Here is a 24,441-nt window from a genome sequence, read left to right as displayed (position 1 = left end):
ACAGAATTGTCCTTTTATCGTGTAAGATAGGAAGTATTTTTTCTGTTAATCATGGGGTTTTTTATGTTAAATAGTTATGTATAGTTACGCATATGTTACATGCAAATGACTAATCACAGTGACAAGAAGTGCTGTTTGTATTTCAAGATAATTCAAAGAGCCTATGTAAACTGATAAACAGTTCTTGCTATGGATGCTTCCTCCTCTTTAGCCTCCAGTATGACTTTTACTACAACTAGTAATGCAGCTTTCTCTTCACACCAGTGAATATTTTCCATGAGATCTTACATGACCTGATGCCACAATCACTGAGAGACCTAAGCTGGCCTGTTTCACCTGGTATCTGTGAAAAAGTCAAATGGATGCAATTCAGAGTTCACTGGTACGAAAAAGTGTTGTTCTTGAAAAGAAATGATATTTAAATGAGTTATATATACCCGAATATCTTCAGGATCCAAACTATGTTCACTCCATGCTGAATTGATACTGCTGTTCAGATAGGATCCAGATCGACCCATATCAAGCTCGTCTTCATAAGCTTCTGTAGCTATATCATCTCTTGGGTTATTGCTTGAATGTGAAAACTGCAATAAGTATTCATAAAAGAAGATGTTACCACCAGTGCAAAAGTTTACTTCAACATCGCTCTAAGAGTTTACATCAACAGTTTTTATGGCACAATCACCCTTCTATGGATTTCATATGATTTTCTGAACTCAAAATACTAGCTCTAGGCATCATTGGCATAAGTAGTATCTTACAGAATATCAATATTGTATGGAAGGAACTCTTATTAATGATGCCCTAACTTGATAAGGCTTAGAGATTTGCATTAGGAAAAAGCCCCTTTGTACTTATTTTGATGCTTCTTTGAACCCCTTTAAATTGTATTTAAAATTGAAAAATATAAAGAAATAGACTTTCAGCCAATTAGGCTTCTAAAGCTGTAAGACTGTATTTTATATTCTATAGTGTTGAATAATCAATCGTGCAGAAAGCAATTCTCCCATTTTAGGTCCTGACCCTGTAAAGGAAGAGCTGGCACCCCCCCCCCCCCCCCCCCCCCCGAAAAACCCTAAAAAAATTTAGCAAACAAATACAAAAGGAGACAAGTAAATCTCTCCCTTCTAAGTTTTCCTAGATGCTCAGATCAACAGTTGGAGAGAGATTGTCAGGTATTTTTTTATTCGTATTGATTCACTCATCTAGTTACTATTGGCCACACAGTCGTCTGGCCTCAGGACTTCATGAATGGAACTAAACCTTATGAATCTTCTCTTAATTCTCTGAATTCTTTGCTGTTCTGGAAGAAAAGTCTGTGTAGTGTTACACAGATAATAAGCTAAAAATAGAAATGTTGATCAGTACTTATGAGTCAGCTTCAGAAAGGTCAACAAATTTTCTAGGTTAGTCTAGAAAGGCATCTCTGAAGATATGTAATAAAGTTCACGAACATAAAATAGAAAATAGTAAGACTATTGCTAGAGACCAGAAAAGTAATTTAAAATAAATAAGGTTATTCAGTATTAAAGCTGCATCAATGTGTCCCCTTGTTATGACTGTTTAATGTATGTGTATTTGACAGCTATCAGCACACCCTGTTCTGACACATGAGCAAGACTGGAATAGCAGCTTCATTAAACTGAAAATTCTATCAACTTGAACTGCTTAATGTTCTTCCTTCGTATGCAGCTTTCACCTTTACTGTTCTCTCTGTCTCTTGACCTTTTGATTAACATTATCGGTCATTTCAAAAGCCATTATAAAATCACTTGCTCCATTCCAATCCTACGGACTGGTGCTAGAGACAGGTGGAGCTGCCTGTGGTTCTGCTCCTGGGGAGACTGACATTGTCGCTTTGCTCCCAGAGCTGATGGGAGGCGCGCTGCTGTGCTCGGAGCTCCGTCTCTTCTCTTCCCTGCCTCCTGTTGTTCTCCATCTTCCTGCGTGACACACAAATTCATCTTCCTACCCAGCGCTGGCTCCATATCACAGGCCACATCTCCTCTCAGTATGCAGCATCTGTCCGTCCCAGGCTCTGACTTGCAAAGGGTTCTTTTTCAGCCTGTAACAACTGCCTGGTTTAAGTTCCAACATCTCTACCTCATGGCTAGTCCAAGCTCCTCATTCCAGTTTTACTTAGCAGTCCATCCTAGTCTTTCTATGCCCTCGCCTAAACTCTTTGTCTGATCTCAGCCAACTCTGGCAGCAGCATGGTCACCCAAATACCTGAAATAAGCATCGCTAGGAAGGATTCTTTCCTTCTTGGATTAATCACACCAAAATTTTAAGTGCTTTAAACCCCTGGAATTTTGAAAGCTGAAAGAAAGAATATTTGAAAATGTGTAAGAGTTTTTAAAATAAAAAAATATACAGCTTTTCAGGGAACATAACCAAATTTTACATCTTCCTTTTCTATCAGTTACTTGCTAATTTTATACAGCATTGCTTCTGCATGACCACATTTATCTTCCTCGGTCTTGGCAACAGAAAAGAGACAGGAGAGTCGAATACCTTAGGGATCAGAAGTAGCCCAACAGTGACTGTCACAGTCAAGTGTGTGTGTGCAAAGAACAGCATCAGCATCCAGTCAGACTGAAGTCTTGAAGCAAGAATGAATCTGAAAATAGAATTCAGGGTTGCAATTCACTGCCTTTTCTCCAGTGCATTAGATTTAACATTTTTCATATTCCTTAGGATTCTTTTCATCGAAAGGCCAAATACTCTGTACTGCTTTCATACAGACTAAAAATTACATCTACATGCTTTACTTTTATACCACAATTTCAAAACACCTCAGAAAAAAACAACCAGCAAAACTAGCCTAAACAAAATATAAAAAGAAACAACAGAGCTTAAAGGATATTGCTTATTCCATCATTCTCAGTCTATTTAGCTGGTTTTTTGGATGGTTTATATTGTCACAGCTTTTTTGGCCTGAACTGAGTTATGGCAGTTTACATACATTAAGGATCTGAACAGATGATTTTAGATTAAGTAAGCACGTGTGCTATGATAAATTGCAGTGCACTTCATAAATACAGGATGTCCACAGATCGCAGCTACAGAGTGCGGCTGATAAGCCATCAAAGAGAGAGCTGAACTGAAATGCATTTTAGCAGGGAGCAGAGAAATGGTCTTGATTGCAGGACCGCCCAGCTCAGTACCGCAGGGCCCAAGAGCCTTGCGAACGCTAGGAAATGAGTGGCTGAACCTCCCAAATGAAGCAATTCCTTGCTGAGCTTTCTAAAAGAGTGGCAGAACAAGTGCTGCGGTTAAAGCTAGCTGGAGCATGCTTGGCTTATCTGCTTTAGTGAGCTCCCAAAGACAGAAATGGTAAGCAATGCAACGGATGAATGGATGTACCACTGGCTTGTAATTTGCAGGTTTACAAAAATCGTTCAGATAGAAATGACATTTGCAACTTATCCAAGTCTACAGATGCACATGATGCAGAAGCTTTTGTTAACAGAAATAGTCAATAGTCTGGCATGAAACACTGGCTTATATACTATAATAATACAGTCACCATTTCTTGTTTAATACTTTGGAAATGAAATGTTTCATGAGCATAATAAAATATTATAATTATTTCTTACAGAGATGTTGCTGTTGAGGTGTGCAGGGATATGAGGAGGCTCAGGCCTGAGGTTTCGCTAACTGAACACAGCATGAGAACTATTGAACACGACATGAGAAAGTGCTGGATATAACAAATAACAGTGAAAAGTGAACAAAAGTTACAGGTAGTGCTGTGAGGGATGGCAAGATTTCACTGGAGGTTAATGTGGAGTCATTTGATTGATGGCCAAACTTCACAGGAAAATGAAGGGAGCATTGGGGGTATTTGGGGAGCAGAACTTGCAAGGTCAGTGGTACTGATGTAACCATATCAGTAATAGCATGTAAGGCTGTGATTATCTAGCTAATGGTATCAGAAATACCAAATTGGAGTACAGATGTAGCAAAACTGGGACCAATAGGAAAAAAATAATGAGGGGTGGGTTGTTTATTTGGGAGAAGACAAGGACAGAGACAGAACGGGGCTGAGGTAGATGGGGAAGAACGAGCGTGGAAAGAAGGGAGGATAAAAGGGGCTGGTGACATGCAAGCAAGTTGTCACTGGCTGAGCCCTGGACCTGATCACTGCAGTATGTCCTATCTTATTAAAACCTTCTCTTAATGTCTGTGTGATCTCACTCTCTATGCTGTGCATATGTGTACGTGCAAGTCACGAGCAAACTTCAGGCTGGACTAACCAGCACGGGGGAGACCCAAGGTCTCCGCCCATGACTGAGTACAGGGCCCCAAACCCAAAGATGGGTATTAGGTTGGCTTAAGGCCTGCGCTCGTATTTGCAGGACAGGTGAATATAGTGTGCTTGTGAACCTACACAGGGTGTGTGCTTCATTAGTGAACCTCATCAGCTGCAGAGGAGGAAGAGGACCAGGCTGTACATGTTGGACCTGTGCTGGTCCATGTGGCCAGTCACGTCTTGCGTATGCCTGCACCCGTGGCGGGTGTGCTCAGCCTTGCTAGGTCTGCAAATAGAAACAACAGCAGCCACATCCATCAGAGATGGGAGAAAGGTCCCAGGTACTGATGCCCACCAGATTTGGCCAACCCTTAACAGCTCCAATCCTCAAATTCTATGAAGGCTTTTTGCTTGTTTTATGCGTGAAACCGTGTCTAAAGTATCCACAACATACCTCTGAAAGCAAAAGAACATTTGTAGTAGCCATTCAGACCTAGCAGCGATGGGGTTTACATTCAAATGAGATTTGTTCCATAAAAATTTTGTTTTTCTCAGTAATATAAGAGAAAGAGCAACGCAGAACTGTAATGCTACACTGATCTGAAGATAATCAGGAATCCTCTTTTTCTGAAATGGGAATAATACTTTTAAAGGAAAACAAAATGCAAACAGTCCAAGGTTTTATTTAGTGCTCACATCAATCTTAAATGAGCTTTGTGAATTTTCAGACTGGATGGCTGTCTCATAATAGTAGTGTCCTTCAAGGCTCCAGTGCTTCATGACAACTCAGATATGTCACATAAATCTGAGTCTTACATTTCTGCTATTCCAGTTACATCCAGAACTTGCTGAGGAAAACAGAAGCAAAAAAAAATAAATTAAGGAAATGTGAACTTCAAAGAGATGGGATTAAGACTTGTGTATACAGAAATGGACATAATCTCGGGAGACATCATGTACTTGCAGTGCATTTTATTCATTCTTATCCATAAACAGTACATGATATTTCTACAACAAACCAGCACGTTATCAGACAGAGGGTAAAGATCTATACAAAATGTGCATTTTTTTAAAAAAAAGAAGGAAGAACAAAATGAGCAGACCTCAGGCTGAAGGAACAGGATCCTCACTAGATCTGAAAGGCCTAGTCCTTTTCTGTTTCCTTCATAAGGCATGTATTAAAATGCCACATTTTCCTCTTTCCCCTCTCTTCAGTCCAAGATTACTTTCACCCTGTCCTACCTATTGTTAAAAGAAACTTGCAGCCCACGTAATAGCTCTCCTACTGCACTGAACTGTACCTTCTAACATGGCCTAAAATATGGTTTAAGAACATTAATTAATGGGAGAAAAATTTGTCTGACAAGCTGTCATATTGCTTATTATCAATTCAAAAGTATTGTAACAGAATTTTATATCTATCAGGAATGAAAAGAAAAATGCTTCCATCAAATACTGAAACATTATTTTTGCAGATGTTTGTGTTAGGGAGGAAAGAAGATTTTGAGAGTATGTAATTGTTGAGATACAGGGATAGGAGAAGGTGAAGGAAACAAAAAGTTGCAAGCCTGAAAAGTGGAGCGAACTTTACAACAATAATAGGGGAGGGGAGAAGAGCACCTGGCAGGAATAGAGATGAAAGATTTGCTTTGCTGACGTTTACTCAGAAAAAATGACGCCTCATGGAAGCAAACATCAAGAAGGCAGAGAAAAATGTGGGTTCCAAGACAGAGCACGGAACAGAGGAGCATATTTGAAGACTGTCAATGGAATGATGTAAAAAAAAAAAATCTTACTAAAAAAGGTCTGTCAGGAGACAAAGGCAGGTGTGAGAATGTCATAAGAAAATCATAAGTATCTCTGACAGCATGAGATGAAATTCATGCTATCTTGCTATTCTGGATTTTCTAGGACCAATTCATTTTTACAGGGTACTCTGTAGGAAAGGCATATATAGTAATTTTCATGTAGCTCTGGCAAAGACCTTTATTTATTTGTTGCTATTCTAATAATTTACAAGTATGAAATGTAGAGCTCATTATAAACTTTAAAAGAAACACGTGCTTTATATTACTGTTACAGCATCATAACATTTTTTATGTCAGCATATAAAATACTGTGCTTCATGCACAAACCCGTACAATTATCTTACCACACAGCTGCACCTTGCCAATCTGTTACACACCAGGAAAAGCTCTTATAAACCAGCATTCTTACCTGCTGTTTTTCTAGGGATACAAACCAGTGAGCAGTATGTAGATGACTGTAGACAGACGGTAGTTTTGCTATATCTAATTTATCATATATACTGAACTTGGATCCAAGAACATATCAGCTAGCTATACTGAAAAAAACCCATAATTATACAATTAACAAGTTGAGTGTACCTATTATTGAATCCTATGGGAACAGTTTTAAGTTTAGTAATCACTTAATTTGCAGAATTAAATATTTATGAGACCTGCCATTATGCATCCTATCCCACTCACCCATTTTAAGTTGCACCATATGAAACCTGAAAGATAAATAGTTAATTACCAGATCTACAGATCACTTGCCTAATTGTATGGAATATAGCAGAGATAATGAGCTCATTGTGAACTGCAACAGCCATATAACGTGGCTCATGAAATGCTGATGGGACTGTCCGCACTGCATAGCAGAGATAAACACCCCACAAGAGGAATAAAAATTCAGCTGTGAGAAGAACAAAAAGAAATAATTTGCAATTAGTTTTATATATGAAAAAGGAAGGAAATTTGAAGTATTATAGTATCTTCTGTATGTGTGAGTATCTATGCAAAGACAGTATACACTCATACATGTATATATGCACACAGATAGGCATTCAAGCTCTTTCAGATATTGTCACTGCACATGATACATTTGGTTTTCATTTTACACACTTTTTTCCAGATCAAGAACCTTTGCATTCATGGTGTTTCAGTTTTTCAAGTGACAAACTTTAAGACAACATCTAAGAATGTCTTGCTTGGTTTTCAAATTGGTACTATACGAGTTTGACATCACTTAAAACAACAACTACTTTTATTTGTAACTCTGGTTCTTGTTATAGAGGCAGATACCGCTGATACTACTAGACTACAAGCTTTTTAAGACATCGGTTTCATTTCAAAGGTTTATAACTCAGATATAACAATATATTTTGGGTTAAAAAAATCCCTCTGTTCATGATAGGTAATTCTGCTGGTGCCCATAAAATGATGAGTCATTTCTGAGGGCCTAATGTAATTAGAACAAATAACATGTTTCTCTTGTTAGGAGAAAAATGAGTAAAGGAAGGAAGGAGAAGGAGTAAAGGGTCAGGATCAGCTTAAACTATCCTATTAGAGCTAACTCATCCGCACCCAGCAGTACTCTGACTTCAGTTTCGAGTAGGCAGTCTGCTGTGACATCATTTTGCTTTTGATACAAATGAAATAATTTCATACCCATCTTGAAAAATCTCCCCTTCCACAAAAAAACGCCCAACCAACCCAAAACCAACAGCTCTGCCATGTAGTTATGAGTAGAGCTGGTACCTGCGCGTTCTGCTTTGTGGTCTGGGTTGACGATGGCTGGAAGTGGTTGAGCCCACCCAGCAACATGCAATTCCATGATAGACCCCTGCAATGCTGGCACTGCTCTGGACCAGCTTCAGACATTGAGTGTGATCCTGTTGTTACTCATACACTGCTTTTGCCTTGTTGAATTTTTGCAACAAATCCACTGACCACTGTATCCCTTTACTTACTGGCTGTTACATTAGTGATGCCACCATATACTCAACTCTGCTGAGAACAAGTTCATACACTTGAGAGAAAAAAGTAAAATGTGAGGGATGGGATTTTACTCACCTATGCTCAGCCACCGAAAAGTGAGGTGTCTAGCTCAGCCCATGATCCTTCTACTGCCTATGAGCAGAGTTCGCTTTACAGTGCAATCATCACATCCTGACACAACACTAGATGCCACGTCTCTCCTTGAATACCGAGAGCACTCTGATGAGTATTCTAGTGTTAGATGTTCTGGCAGATGAGCCAAACCCTATCATAGCTCCTCATCTCTGAAATGAATTAAATTGGCTGCTTGAGCTAAAGGAAAGTCCTTCATTAACCTTTTTCTTGGTTTTGTGAATTTCTGTACTTTGTTACTGCATCTTGAATTACCACTGACTATATGTAAAGATAGAAAAAAATTACATTTACAGTAAAAAATACAGTCAAATGTAGTATAACAGAAAATTAGTTTTCTCATACTTCTTTTTGCCAATACGTGTTATTATACTAGAAGAGGTGAAGAGTGACATCACCCTATGGTAGTGATTAGCAAATCACTACTGGTCTGGTTTGGGTAAGGACAGAAATGTTTGTGAAGTCCCACTAGCAACAGACTGAAATAAAACATCTGCATGGGCTATCTCATGAGAAGTGGTCCTCCAGTTCTTCCCACTTTCAACAGTCCATAAGTGCTGTAAATTACATATAGTGTTGTAGAATTTTGAAACTTCTAATTTTGCTATGAATTTCAGCTAAAATCAAAGAGATGTTTTGATAAAATTATTTCAGTCACACAGATCTCTGTGCTCAGAGAGCTCAGTTTGAACAACACTTTGCTGTTTCTTATTTTTATCAAAAATAGATGGCCTAGCTTTAAACCCATCATTTTTACGAGAACATATCCTACATATACCCAGTGATTTTACCAGCTACATAAAACCAAACATCTGAAAAGGCATAATCCACACAGGCCGCTATTTTTGTGTTCTTCCTTAACAAAATCGCAACAATAATAAACCTTTTGACTTTTGTAGTTTGACTTGGGACCTTACTGAGCATCAATATGATAAAAGCACAGTATAAATCTTCTGAGACTGTCTTCCAGCCTGGTTTCGAGCTTTATGAAAGCATGTATGCAGGTATATCTTCCCACATTCCCCATACACTCACCGCTTGGGCAACCTGGCTGCTACTTCCATTCCATTCCTAGATAATTAGCTATGCTACCAGTGAAGTCTATTACTCTGGTTTCTTAAAAACACCTACACAGGAATGATCTACCAAGCCGCCTTGCTTCTGAAGTCTTCTCTGAGCAAGTGGAATACAAATTTGGCTTCAATGAAGTAAGAATAAAGGCTTCTTTACCAATGTTGGCTGTTTTGTTTTTTCTGTTTATGTACACTTGCCTTGCATATGCAGAATCATAGCACTGAAATGTATTGCTCTTCAAAGCACTGACATTTATTGCTTTAATTGCTCCACATTGATTTAGAAGAAATTGAAAAGGACAAAATAGTTAGAATTAGGTTGTTAAAGCCAAATTGCTTATCGTACTGTCCTATGTTCTGTGGAAACTCTTCTTATTAATATGGTTCAGCAGGTATTCCCCAAAACATGCCAGAGAGCCTATTTCCTCTCATTTTGCCTTTCATCCAAAGTCCCCTTACAGTAAAAAAACCCCAACCCATTAGCAGCAGAGCTGAACAGATGAGCTAACTGTGAAATAACAGGCATACTCCACAAAACTACCCATGGCCCATCCTTCTTTTTCTTCCTCAACTGAAGTGAGAAGAGCCCCAAGTCTCTTACTGATCAAAACGATCAGTTGCAAGCGCTAACAGAGGCTGCGAGTTTGAAAAAGTTTGACTTCTAAAGGGATGAAAATACATGTATAAAACTCCATGTGCTGAAGGCATTCCCACTTAAACTAAAGAGTATGGGCCAAATTTTGCTTATTTTTACAAGAAAAAAACCTGTTCTAAGTTTGAAGATTTACAAGAATTTATTTTTTTTATACAGATTGAAAAAAACTTTCAAGGTGTCTCAGAGAGCAAACGAAAGTCACAAAGCTACACCCCCCTAATAAAAAGCAATTTCAATGAGCTGGGCTAAGTAGGAATGAATCACAGAATCACAGAATGGTTTGGGTTGGAAGCGACCTCAAAGATCATCTTGTTCCAACCCCCTTGCCATGGGCAAGGACACCCTCCACTAGACCAGGTTGCCCAAAGCCCCATCCAGCCTGGCCTTGAACACTTCCAGGATTCTCTGGGCAACCTGTTCCAGTGCCTCACCACCCTCACAGTGAATAATTTTTTCCTTATATCTAATCTAAATCTACCCTCCTTCAGCTTAAACCCTTACCCCTTGTCCTATCACTCCATGGCCTTGTAAACATTCCTTCTCCAGCTTTCCTGTAGGCCCCTTCAGGTACCGGAAGGCCGCAATTAGATCTCCCCGGAGCCTTCTCTTCTCCAGGCTGAACAACCCCCACTCTCTCAGTCTTTCTTCATAGGAGAGGTCCTCCAGCCCTCTAATCATCTTTGTGGCCCTCCTCTGGACTCGCTCCAACAGCTCCATGTCTCTCCTGTACTGGGCCCCCAGAGCTGAACACAGTACTCCAGGTGGAGTCTCATGACAGTGGAGTAGAGGGGGAGAATCACCTCCCTTGTCCTGCTGGTCATGCTTCTTTTGATGCAGCCCAGGACACAGTTGGCTTTCTGGGTTGCAAGTGCACATTGCCAGGTCATGTTGAGCTTCCTGTCCACCAACACCCCCAAGCCCTTCTCCTCAGGGCTGCTCTCAATCCATTGTCCACTGAGCTTGTATTCGTGCTTGGGATTGCACTGACCCATGTGCAGGACCTTGCACTTGGCCTTGTTGAACTTCATGCGGTTCACACAGGCCCACCTCTTGAGCCTGTCAAGGTCTCTCTGGATGGCATCCCTTCCCTCCAGCATGTCGACCACACCACACAGCTTGGTGTCATTGGCAAACTTGCTGAGGGTGTGCTCAATCCCACTGCCCATGTCTCCTACAAAGACGTTAAGCAGCGCCGACCCCAGTACCGACCCCTGAGGAATGCCACTTGTCTCTGGTCTCCACTTGGACATCGAGCCATTGACTGCAACTCTCTGAGTGCAACCATCCAGCCAATTCCTTATCCACCGAGTGATCCATCCATCGATTCCATGTCTCTCCAATTTAGAGACAAGGATGTCATGCGGGACAGTGTCAAATGCTTTACACAAGCCCGGGTAGATGATGTCAGTTGCCCTTCCCTTGTCCACCAATGCTGTAACCCCATCATAGCAGGCCACCAAATTTGTCAGGCATGATTTGTCATTAGTGAAGCCATGTTGGCTGTCACCAATCACCTCCTTGTTTTCCATGTGCCTGAGCACAGTTTCCAGGACGATCTGCTCCATGATCTGGCTGGGTACAGAGGTGAGACTGACCAGCCTGTAGTTCCCTGGGTCTTCCCTTTTTCCCTTTTTAAAAATGTTTTTATGTTTTCCCTTTCCCAATCAGTGGGAATCGAACTGTCACGACTTCTCAAATATGATGGATAGTGGCTTAACAACTTCATCCACCAGTTCCCTCAGGACCCGCGGATGCATCTCATCAGGTCTTATGGAATTGTGCACCTTCAGGTTCCTTAGATGGTCTCGAACCTGATCTTCTCCTACAGTGGGCGGTTCTTCATTCTCCCAGTCCCTGCCTTTGCCTTCTGCAACTTGGGTGGTGTGGCTAGAGCACTTGCTGGTGAAGACTGAGGCAAAAAAGTCATTGAGTACCTCAGCCTTCTCCATATCCCAGGTAACCAGGTCTCCTATATCATTCCAGAGAGGACCCACATTTTCCCTAGTCTTCCTTTTATCACTGATGTACCTATACAAGCTTTTCTTGTTGCCCTTGATGTCCCTGGCCAGATTTAGTCCTATCAGGGCTTTAGCTTTCCTAACCTGATCCCTGACTGCTCAGACAATTTCTCTGTATTCCTCCCAGGCTACCTGCCCTTGCTTCCTCCCTCTGTAGCATTTGATCTCCAGATCTGATTAATTCTGAAAAATTCACAGTTTTCAGTTTCACAATCATAGTTACAAGGAGTTCTTAAGAAGAGGAGATTTCAAAGTATTAATATACTGGAGCATAATAGTAGTTTGCACTATTTAATGCATAATGCTTTTACAAAAGCTTTATATTTAGAGCAGAGCTGGCACTCCTGTCTGCAGATAATAATTAGTGTGACATCTGGTATGTAACACAAATAGGGAATAGCTTTTAAAACACAAGGTAAAATAACAGAGTTCCTATACTTGCTAAGCCCAACGTTACAATAATTTCATTAGCAATAACAAACAAAACAGACTGATAGAAAACCAATTTATAATCTAAACCACTAATTACACAGCTTAAATGTAGCATGTAGAAGCTGCGCTTGAGGGGGGAAATAAAGTGCATATAATTAGCTACAGACTATTAGTGCCATTTGTAACAAAAATCTGAAGGTGTTATAAATTTTTGCTGTATTGTTTTTCTATATGGCCTTTTTGGTTTCTCAACATAAAATAAGGTGATATAATAGTGTATGTATTACACTGATGAAAAACACACAGATATAACTTCAGATAGGTAGGTAGTTAGGTAGGTAGGTAGGTAGATAGGTAGATAGATGGATGGATTGATAGATAGTGGACCACCTCTGGCCACCATGCAGCAGGGTTCTTATGTACTACTCATCTCTGAGGTCTTATTAGTTCTATCTATGCCACACAAGTGACTGTTTTGCACCAAATATCTTCAATGATTAAAATCTGTGAGATGTGATATGAAATTTCTATTTGGTTTGCTGAATAATTTCCCACTACAAGCTTGGTGTAGAAGTGACTTCCTGACCACTAAAGGACTATCTGAGCATATTGCAAATTTGCCAAGACCAAACTCAAAGCTCAAAACACATATTTTTCCTTTAAGTACGATTTATCATAAGGCTTACCAATTAGCCCATTTTACTTATTAAGCACAAGAACAAGAAATACCTTATTTTCCCCTTCTGAAAAATGATGAAAATTCCTAGGAGAGAGAGCTGTCAACAGCTATCTGGACAGAAAATGTGAAGTCAAAAAAAATAAAGTATGAAAGAGCTCTGAAAAAACTTGCAGTAGCTACTCTATAACTATCCAAGCCAGGAATTCAGATTTCAAGCACAAATCTCTTGGTAGATAAGAGAATAAGAAAAGCACTATTGCTTTAAAGGCATAAATGGATGTAGATATGAATGGAAGGGAGGGAATGAAAATGTATGTTATGTGCACAAATTAATTAATCTTTAAATATCTCTCCTCTTAGTCATTACCTATTTCTTATCCACATAACCTTTTATCTGGTCTTTGCACTATCTAATCAACCTTGTTAGTTATATCCTGTGGTGATTAAAAAACATGATTGTTCCTTTTGTTTGCAATGCCCATCATGTTTTCAGAAAATGGTGCATTTTGGAACACTTAGCTTGGTCATCCAATACACTGGAACAGACTCCTGCCCGATGCCACCAGCCTGTTGGCTGGCACTAAGAGTGTGCCATGTCTGCTCCCTTGGCATTTGTTTAGGCCGTTGCTCATATTCTGCATCTTCTGATAATGAAAGACAATGATACACGCTCACAGTATGTGATGCCTATCTGCTCTATAGAGAAGGACAGACTCAGGGTTAGTATTATTAACTTAATCCAACTTCCTCAGAAGATTTGTGTTAATATATTTACTAGGTTTTGCTAAACATGCAGTTGTCCATGTTGCAAATTATTCTTTCATGTTTAAAGCCAATACAAGGCAAAGCCACATCCAGAGACAGTCTCTGTGACATTTTCTTTCAGTGTCCATTAGCCGAGTTGCGTCATGCCTTGCACAGCATGGCGAATGCAGACTGACCCGCTCCCGCCTGTCCAGGCCCTAGAACAAGTAAATTCCCACGTTAATCCATATCCTCTGTCATTGCCTGCTCTGTGGATGTCTGTACTTCGCCTGACTGCACACTACTGCAGAGCAAGATATGATGAACTGAAAGCAGTGATCAAAGTCACTCTCCTCTCTTTCAAGATTTGGAAAAGTCAATGAGAGCCTCCTTACACTTGAGTGGGTACAGGAAGAGAACACCCGCAGATGAGAAATGGAGTAAAGGCAGTAAGGGCATGACTTCAGGAGAGTTAAGGAAAAATGGATTCAGAAAAGCAAAGATCATATAAGGAAACATGAAAAATCAAGAAACGTGAAGCTGGATTTTTGAACATGGCTTACACACCAACTCTTCTTAGAGGCCTTAGGAAACTACTTCATCCTTACTTCTACAGCTTTGCTGTCTCTAAGAACTGGACAGCACTAAAATAAAAATACCATATATGCAGCCTTAACTTGCCGTCTTTTGCATATATAATCTTCAGTTAACTATATTATTTCTTAAGAGGCTAGACTCATTTAATGCATGTGACAGAGCAATTCCAGAGATAAATCAAGGTTGGCTAATGAAGAAAGCTCTGTAATTTGTTGCAAATGACATTTAGATGTCTAGTGAGTGAGAGAAAAGACTGCAGGGGGAAAAAAGCAATCTTGTGCACAAGCACAACTGAATTCTAACTTTGTCTGTACCTCAAGCTCTTGTGCAAATGAAAAAAGTCCCCACTCAAGCCAAACTTCATAGAGATGATCACAGAGAGCTATGCGAGTGCCAACCTAGGCATTTTTGCTGCAACTTGGAGCAGAACTAAGCATGCAGGGCCGTATTTGTAGCCAGTGAGACCATACATAACACGTTATATATAGATTTGACTAAGCTCTGTAACTGAGCCAAAGGCATTGCAAAATGAGCACCCAGATTAAATGGACCATATAACCCTAATCTTATTGTGCCTCAGCTCTGGCTGTGTAAAATGGGGATAATGCCACCCTGTCACTGCAAGATGACAGCGGAAATAAATTTACCCATATTTGTGAAGAGCTTAAATCCTAAACTGTGAGTTTCCTTCCCGCCATGGTTGGGAAAGGAAAATGAGTTATTTCAGGCTGTCCTGACTGCTTCTCAGCACTCCTGCCCTGCCAGAAATGCCTTTCTCTTGTACTTCTTCAGGCCAGCCTCTCAGTGGAGATGGCTGTGGGCTAGAGCTTCTGAAAGGAGCTCCCTGGAGCCACGATACCTGCCCTACGCTTGCTTGCACTCTGCTGCCCAAAAGCTACTTGCAAACAGAAGACACACCTGAAGGATTAAAGCCCATTTTCATGACTCTGTACGATGTTCTATGTCTGACCACACTCATTTACTTAAAAAGCACTGTCATAGGCCAAGAACAGGCCAGGGCTCTCCAGAGATGGTGACATGCTCTGCGTCCTTTCCTTACAGTAATAAGGGAAAGCCCATTACAGCTGCCTCTTGACTAAGTTCATTTGGTATTCTGAATTTTGCACTGTTGGCAAAGCAGTACTGTTCCAACAGTTACATCATTTTTTCCACTGGTTTTGGACACAAATTACTGATTGCAACTCTACTTACATAACACTGCCTCAACAACTCGTCTGCTTCTCCATCACACTTCATTTCATCAGACTAGTCTACATTTTAAATCCTCTTTACTGAAATGAAGTGAGGTATGGATCTGGAAGCACAGCTCTTCCATCCGTTCACTCACTCAAGGGTGCTGGCTGGAGCTGAGCACGCACCATCGTAAAATGGGAAAAAAAATTGTGTCCTCGATTGCTCCTGTGTTTCCAGCCAGCACAGTCTCTTTCTGCCTCACTGCGTCCAATCTCCCACCTGGAGAGTTGTACCATGTCATAGGAGTTTTTTCTTCAACTAAAAGGATTTTCATATGTTTCAATGAACTGTGGTTACATGTATAAGTCTTTAGGGTTGAGTTATTCCTAGCAAATTATAAATTACTAGAGGTTTATCTGTCTCTCTCACCATATCTCAGCATCGTTTTAATTAGCTAGGCACAGCAATACAGAGACCTATGCGTATAGTAAGACCTAATGGTGCCGAATCCTGACTTTTTTTTCTACCAGAACTTTCATGGCCTGTGGCAGTGCGAGGCTGAAAGAAAATCAGGGGTCTGTGGGCTGGTGGGGGGCACAGCACACTCCATCCCCCCCACAGCCACAAGACTGCCTTGCAATCCACTCAAAGTAACGCAAGGGACATGCTGACCCCACGGTCTGCAGGCCTCGTGACTTGATGGTGACCTAGAGATGGATTTTGCTGGCAATGGAGACATATGTACTGACCTGAGTGTGAACAACGTGCCTAGGAGCGTCACTGCACAAAACATATGCCAGCGCCCAGGTCTACAACCTCCAAGAACTCCATTTCTGCACTTAGGCCTTACACTGATGCATTTTATTCCTTCCTCTACACAGATGTGCTGTCCTGCCTCATTCCTTCCACAGTACACTGTTGTTATTAAAGCCAGCTGGCCACTATTCTGTCTCTGTGTGCCCCATCATCTTCCTCACTTGTGTGTGGATGAAAGGGGGAAAACAGAATCAGAAAGATCTACCACCAGCAGCTGAAAGCAAGCTGAGTGTGGGACCTCTTCTCTCACATCTTAAAGAGGATGCAAGCAAATGCCAATAGTATCCAAAGTACTTGAAGGGCTGGAAAGACTTGGAGCAGTACAAGAAGCGGATTCAAAACAGAGTGGTGCAAAGACAAGATCAAGTCTTCCAGCCTCTTGCAAAGCCATCTCCTCCTGCAGGTGGCTTGCAGAAAGAAAATATGCCATTTATCAATGTATCAGCATGCAGCTAAGGTAACCCAAATATGCTTTCCTTAGCAGAAATACTTTGTAGAAATGGCGCCTAAATAAAGGCCATAGGATTTCACTTGTGATGTAGCAGATACCAAGAAAAAGCAACATTACTTCAGGAAGTAATGCAACCCAATCTGCTCAACCTGTTCCAGCTATTTTTGAGAAAGGAAACCAGAAAAACGTTGGCTGGTCATCATTAGAAAAAAAGAACTTTTTTTTTAAAAGCTCCATTCCCCATCATCCTTGAGCATGTTTAATTTTAAATTAAATTGGAATAAACAGTTAATCTGAGGTGACTGAATTGTCCCACTTGATTTAGTCTCTTTTCATAGAGAAGACATTCTGCACCACTCATCATCTTTGTTGCTCTTCCTCATACCTTTTTGAGATTTACCATATCCTAGAGATGAGGGACATAGACCGTGCACAGAGTTGGCGATGCGGACTGGGAAAGAGGTGTACCTGGTGGCGGGAGGAGTGGGTTACAAGCAGGAGAGGGACAGATGTCAAAGCTCCTTCGTAAAACAGGATTATTTTCCTATTTCTGCTGCAAACAATTTACACAGCCCTGGTCTTACCACTTGGAGAAAGCTTTTCACAAGTGATCACTATTTTTACATGATACATTTTCTGAGTATCTAATGTGAGAATTGAAGCCAGATCTTCAGCAGTACTGAATTCTAACAAGTGCCTCCTGGTTGGGCTTTCCACACAGAGGAGGCTATAAACAGTGCTCTGAAAAACAAGTCCCTAGATGTCTCAAGACAGACACTCAAAATGGCTAGCTACCGTTGACCATTTTGGCTTTACTCTTTGTATGTCGATGCTAAGGAGAATATGTCTTAAAAACGCCCATTTGGAAATGAACAGTTCTTTGTTCATTGGATGCTCGGAACAACACACCCCAAATATGGCATAGGGCCACATCAAATGGGGATAACAAAAAGAAATAATAATCACTCACTCGCTGAATGCAGCAGAGGGCCTGTAGAAAATTTAATGAAGGGTCTCGTCAGGCTGTATTACAATGCCCCAGCTCAAAACTGTACAGGCAGTCTTAATGCCCAATCTGTCAGAGCCTGTCCTGGCAACTCATACCCTCTTTAGATGCAAAGATATAGGTTAAATAGCAACAAATGAACAGTGGGAGGGAGTTCTTTTGGGAACAGCCTGAAATACTTATTTTGTTCCTTTTCCAGGCTGAGGGCATGCAGTAATCATGACACAACCTCGTGTTCGAAATCCTCTTCATGCCCAGGACCCAAAGCACGACCCACCAATCAGTGGGCTATGGCAGCAGCTCAGGGCAGCTGCGTGGAGCAGCACAGCTCCTGCCAGCCGTAATCAACCAGGTGCCAGGGGAAAATCCCTCCCTGCGCTTAGTTAATACCTGCCATTCACTTCTCGTTTAAATAAAACATTGAAAACCACACACAGAATGCATAGAGGGGTTCTTAAAAACTACCATTTAAATCCTATCCATGCTGGGTGAAACCGTGGCCCTGCTGAAGTCAGGAACATCCACCTGCCAGGATTTCACCCCTGCTCTTTATTTGTGTTTGTTTATGCATGTTTACCTCTCTGACTGCCTTTCTCTCCTGCCTGGGGTTTTGTTCATTAAAGTTATTACTTTGTTTTTTTTTCCAGTTTCTGGGAAGTTCTTTTAAATCTTGTGCTGATATCTGTTTCACTTATAGGATTTTTCCCTTAGGATAAAGAATAATACTTTGATTTGTGACACTGGGAGCCCTTAGGTACCGAAAGTTTATTGCTTGGTTTTTTGTTTTTTTTTTTTTTCTAACTTGGAACCTGGCTGTGACAGGTAGAAGTATAGAATATATTCAGGCCATAGGAAAAAGGCTCTGTGGGTGAGCGTTTTCAAGGCCTCAGGTCTTTCTCTAAAATCTCGGACTGTCAACCATGCCATGGCTTGTCAATGAGACAGATGCCCCAACCTTGAAAAGCAATGCAGAAACAAACACAAAGGAAATAAAGAATCTAGACAAGTGACAAATAAGTTACCCACAAGTATCCAACCTCAAGGAAAATGCATACTAACTTACATTATGTTGTGTAGATAAAATAAGATTTACTGAATGCTAATTTTTCTCATCAGTATATCACAGAGTACAGAGGCAATGCCAGAAATGGTGACAACCTTTGTATCTAAGTCCCTACTTCTCTCAGAGAGCATCCTCTTAAACTTAATGGAAATGTAAATATAAAACATTCACTGCAATAAAAGTCTCCGGAGATAGAGCCTAAGTAGCATGATCAGTATGGAAAATGCTTCATAAATCCTAACTCTAATAATCTCTGGTAGCATAAAGGTTTCATCTCATTATGACTTTCTAACAGAGCCTTGTTAATTCTCACTTCACTAATCTGCGACCTTGAAAATTCCCTCTCCACATTTCAGTCAAGCGTTGACAGCCAAGTGAAAGAGTGAAGGCTACAGGTGACGGAATATATTCCAAAACACTCACTAGTTTTATATAAAATACTGTGCCTGACTAAATTAAATGAAATAATAAGCCTTTTATAAATTATCATCCAGCATTTTTATTTTAGCTTTTTAAATAAAATATCATAATCTATCAGTTAATTTATCACACAGAACCTTTTGCAAGGCTGCTCCCAGTCAATTACAGGAATAAAAGGGGTTCTGCATTATGGGTATGTCTCCTGACATCTCTCTGAGATGAAGTATCTAATTTTGGAACTAGTTCCTACCGGCTGTAAGCTTTTCAGGCTGCTACTAACAATAAAAATCTTGAAGAGTGTACACACATATACAAATATATATATAGACACACACATGTTAGTACTGACTTGTAGATGTACATCTCCTGGTACCACAAATGTGGCTGCATGGTTTACTGAAGACTTGCACAAACATAACTCTGCTTATAAGGTAGTTTGAGTAAGAAGGCAAAATGACAGAACATAAGAAATTCTGCCCAATTTTGTTCAGGCTCGAGAGATGGCTTTGCCTCTACTGCCCTTGGGAGTATTTTGAAAAACATTAAAAACCCCTCTAAATATATATATACTCTAAAAAACAATCCTTGCTTTTTCCAACGCTAGACAGAGAGCATCTTCTGTAATTTCTTACCAAGAAGGGACTATTGATGATAATTAGGTATTAAGACTACCATAGCTATAAAATCCAGAGAATAAAACCATTTGTTTGCCATTATGCAACAACCACCCCATCAAAGTTTTATTAAAACTACACTGCATTACTGGCTGTGAAATGCAGTGAGATTTTGATGTAAAATGGATTAGGGCAGATGACATCACCAAGTGTTCCACATTTAATTATCTTTTGTTATTAATTTTACATCATCTCTGGCAACAGTACTACTCCATTACTGCAATGTATAGTTGTATTTTATCAGCATGCCCCTCCAAAAGGGCTCAAATCGAGACAGATTTCAAAACGTATTCCTTTATACTCCTCTCCATGTGGTTTCCCAGCGAGCACGCTGACACATGGGGTACCAATGTGCCTGCCTGCCTCTGAGATCTCACACGAAGGAGTGAGGAGCAGAGCACACGGGCAGCTTAGAGCCACAGAAAGTCCTTGGTGAAGCTGGCAGCACTGGTTTGCCCTTTACAACTGCTGTGCATTACCATGCGCCGGCTTTCTGTACACCATGCAGAGAAAACACTTCTCATACCCCCAGGCTGCTTCTACCCATCTCCTCTGCACTCTCACTGGAAGGAGCCACCATTACCTCTCCCTAATCCTCAGCTGCGGAGCTCTGCCAGTGGGATGTCATAGAATCATAGAATCATAGAATGGTCTGGGTTGGAAGGGACCTCAAAGATCATCTAGTTCCAACCCCCCTGCCATGGGCAGGGACACCCTCCACTAGACCAGGTTGCCCAAAGCCTCATCCAGCCTGGCCTTGAACACTTCCAGGGATGGGGCATCCACAGCTTCTCTGGGCAAAACCTGTTCCAGGGCCTCACCACCCTCACAGTAAAGAATTTCTTCCTAACGTCTAATCTAAATCTACCCTCCTTCAGCTTAAACCCATTACCCCTTGTCCTGTCACTACACTCCCTGATAAACAGTCCCTCTCCAGCTTTCCTGTAGGCCCCTTCAGATACTGGAAAGCCACAGTTAGATCTCCCCGGAGCCTTCTTTTCTCCAGGCTGAACAATCCCAACTGTCTCAGCCTGTCCTCATAGGAGAGGTGCTCCAGCCCTCTGATCAGCTTCGTGGCCCTCCTCTGGATTCGCTCCAACAGCTCAATGAATGTCCATGGGCGAAGCAGGGGAAGGGCAGAAAGGAAAGAATTTATTTCAGATTTCAAACCACTGATGTAGTTGAGATAGGAGGTGGCACATTTGGGCTGTACTAGAAACAACAGCTCTAGGTGCAGAAGCACCGAAGCTGTTCGGTCATCTGGAAGAAGCATATGATACTGTGTAAGTGAACCCTGGCATGGGGAATCCACTGTTTATAAGAAAATAAAGGAAACAAAGATGTGTCGTTTTTCTCCTTGATTTGAGTTCTGCAGGGTGTCATTTTTTAGCTCCTGCCTATCGCATGGATTGAGATCACATCTAACAAATATGTTACACTGGGATGTTTGATGTGCATTTCCTATTCTCATTACTTCGATACTAATTTCTGTAAGGTTATGAAAGCGTGCTCTCGCAAGTTCCTTCCCTCTTCACACACAAGAGCTCTGCCCAGTTCTGTGGTACAGAAGCAAAAAGCTTCTGTTATTCTAGCCACATTTTTTCACTTTAATAGTGTAGAAAAGCACGGTATCTTCTGCCTTCAGGGACAAAATTTCTTGAGCACCCATCACTTTGTTACTACAATCCAAGTTACAAACCTTTGAAAGTCATAAAATTCTCAGTATATTTTAAATATGTTTTACTTCTCAGCCCATTTAAAAAACATATATGCCAATATTTCATTCTCCTAGAAGCTTTTCACGTGATGTTATGCAGTCTGAAAAAACTTTAAGATACTCCAAAAGAAGAAAAATGAAAAGGCATCCAAGCTTTATTTTAGAAATTAAAAGATAAGCTAGAAAATGAACATACCAACAGCCATCATGTAATCCCAGCGGTCTATGAGGCACATATTGAAGATCAGGTGGTCAGATGTTTGCCCTTGGCCAATGAGTGGAATATTTCTCTCCAAATTTTGGGTTATTGCAGAGGTCCAGCCAACGAGAAACCAAAACACTATCAGGAGAATAACAGCCAGCATCCTCATCACTCGCCCACCTGTCATGTATGGAATACGCTGAGCAGTTCGGGACAGGAATACCTTCAAAACCCTGAAAAATTCAGACAGTGCGGAATTAAAAAGAGCACCAGCTGAGTCACAGGAATTAGGCTTTAATTTTATTTCACTATCAGATTACTGAAAAAAATTATCAAGATTCTTTCCCCTGACAGTATGTACAAGAGTGAAATTTGAAACATTATTACTTTCATATTCATCGTATTTAAATGGAACTGATTGCTGCCCAGAGGGTGCTACACAGCAATAATAGGAAATATTAGCTATGTTTATGCTAGAGACACACATTCACATGCTGTGTTGTCAAGCTGTTTGTACCTTCCAGCTCCCCGTGGAAGACTTCTGTCTTTGGAAAAGGGAAGGTCATTTCCATAAAATAGCAACCACGTGTGTGAGATTTCATTTCATTTTGATGCTGTCTGTCTGCTCATCCCCAATCATACTATTCCCAGACAAAAAATTAGCACTTCTTGGAGATTTTCCCCATTGAGTTTAATGCTTCTGAGACAATGCTATACTCCTCGTAGAAATAACTGTGGAAGGCACTGTGCTAATTAAGTGTTTTCTGACTAGTTCAGAGGCAACAACGTGTTTTTCAGGCTGGGACAGAACCATCATAAGAAAAGCCACATCGTATGTCAGGCACATATACCACGTAACAGCCATTGAACACGTAGCACTCACTTTAAAAATATTGGCACTTTCTATTAGGATAGGTTTCCTCCCACCAAGAACTGCTCAAGAAAATACCGCCTGCATTTTCTACCCATCACCAGCTGCTAAAGCAGAAAAAAGTCCTGCTGGGAGCATGAGAGCAACTGAAATTTGAGGAAATTGGTTCGGGAAGAGGGAGTAGTTTGACTGTTCACATAGCACAGAGTATCTTTGTGTTGCCTGCAGCACGGGATCTGCCAGAAGCATCTAACCTTCTCCTGGTGTTTTCCTGTGAGAAAAGGGGGCTGCAGGAGCTGCTGCTGCCATTACAGTGCTCCTGCCTTGACCCTGCCAAGTTACTAAGGCTGGGCAGTGAGGAAAGGCTGTCACCAAAGTTTTCATATACCCAACCCTTTAAAAGTGAATGGGCTGAAGTTTAAAGGCTCTTTTTGGAGATTGGGGTGAGGAGCCTTTCAAAGTGAAGAGGTGAGCTGTTTCAGTGTTTTTGTCCTCAAAACCACAGTGGTTCCTGATTCCTGAGCATGTCCAGTGAATACTCTTGATATCCACAAAGGGACAAATTAGCACTGAGGTTTAGGGAACCTGAATTTTTTCAGAAAGTTGAGTTTTTACATGCCCTTGTCAGCTCTCAAGTCTTTTCAGTGTACCAAGCACCAAGCCACCCAAACCATTCCACAGCCAGGCCTGCCTTTTCAGCAAAAAACCAAAAATCACACTCCAGATCAATATTCATGCTTATATTTGTCTATGAGAAGGCAGAAGCAACTGGCGTTGCCTCTCAAACAAATAATAGAGCAGTGTCTTTCAGGGCAGAAGCACAAAAGCTTTTCCACATCCATAAGAATGAATCATCGTTTGACTACAAACACAGCCTTCACAGTGTGCATTAGGTGAAGTCAGAGATCTGAGTATGTTCAACATTATTCAGCTGTTTCCCTCCCAACAGTTCTCCGCAGGGAGTCACAGTTTTTGATCTTTCCATGTTTGATAGATGTTCTGCTCTCCCTTTACAAATGCTAAGTGTTTTATGTTGGAAGTAGCTTCCCAAAGACTTCAGGCAGGATAGACAGACAACTCCGCAGCACTGAGGCAGGCGACTCCCTCCGCGTTGCCCAGCCGCACCACCGCTGCTCCAGGGCAGCACCTGTAAATGAGGAAATTAAACATGCCCAGGGTTGTCCCTGGCACTGATACCAACTGGCACAGACCAGCCGGCATCCATAACTATTACCTCCAGCACAGGGCGGCTGTATGCCAACTGCCCACTGCTGTGGCCTGTGCCAACACCCGAACCATGCTGGGAGACCGCTTGGGAGTGTTCAGGTTAGCATGGGCCAAGGGCAGGCCAGGGACCACTAGAATAATTCAGCAGGACAGCTGATGGAGTTCCAGTGCCCAGGAATGTTCTCAGATGCTACTTAATTTATGAGTATAGATGTAGCTCTGGATCCAAATCCCTGAGGAAATTCATGTTTAATTATGAGTATCAAGTAAGGCAATGCCAACTGGAAAGACTTCTCCTCCTGTCCTGTGTAACCCCAAAATGCCTGGTAGGGCCAGGCAGTACCCTGGTAGAAGCTTAGGGCACTGTTTTAGACATATGGCCTCTAAGGCAGAAAAAGAAACTTAACTATCCTCCTCAGCATCTTCTAGCTCT

The 24,441-nt window shown here is 41.2% G+C and overlaps 1 protein-coding gene across 1 annotated transcript in view; it reads right to left on the bottom strand.

Moving 5' to 3' along the window:
* GPR158 (G protein-coupled receptor 158) overlaps positions 1-24,441 on the bottom strand; it is a 204,352-nt gene that overhangs the window by 1,960 nt on the left and 177,951 nt on the right. Inside the window, exons 7-10 of the mRNA XM_075746378.1 lie at positions 21,905-22,143; positions 6,814-6,952; positions 2,515-2,620; positions 438-584 (exon numbers count right to left, since the gene is read on the bottom strand). Of these exons, the coding sequence (XP_075602493.1) occupies positions 438-584; positions 2,515-2,620; positions 6,814-6,952; positions 21,905-22,143 (631 nt within the window). The remainder of the gene's footprint in view (positions 1-437; positions 585-2,514; positions 2,621-6,813; positions 6,953-21,904; positions 22,144-24,441) is intronic.

This window comes from Balearica regulorum, chromosome 2 (assembly GCF_011004875.1).
Source record: "Balearica regulorum gibbericeps isolate bBalReg1 chromosome 2, bBalReg1.pri, whole genome shotgun sequence".
NCBI classification, from domain to species: domain Eukaryota; kingdom Metazoa; phylum Chordata; class Aves; order Gruiformes; family Gruidae; genus Balearica; species Balearica regulorum.
The sequence above is the reverse complement of the archived record's forward strand: the minus strand, read 5'-3'. Positions and strand labels throughout refer to the sequence as shown.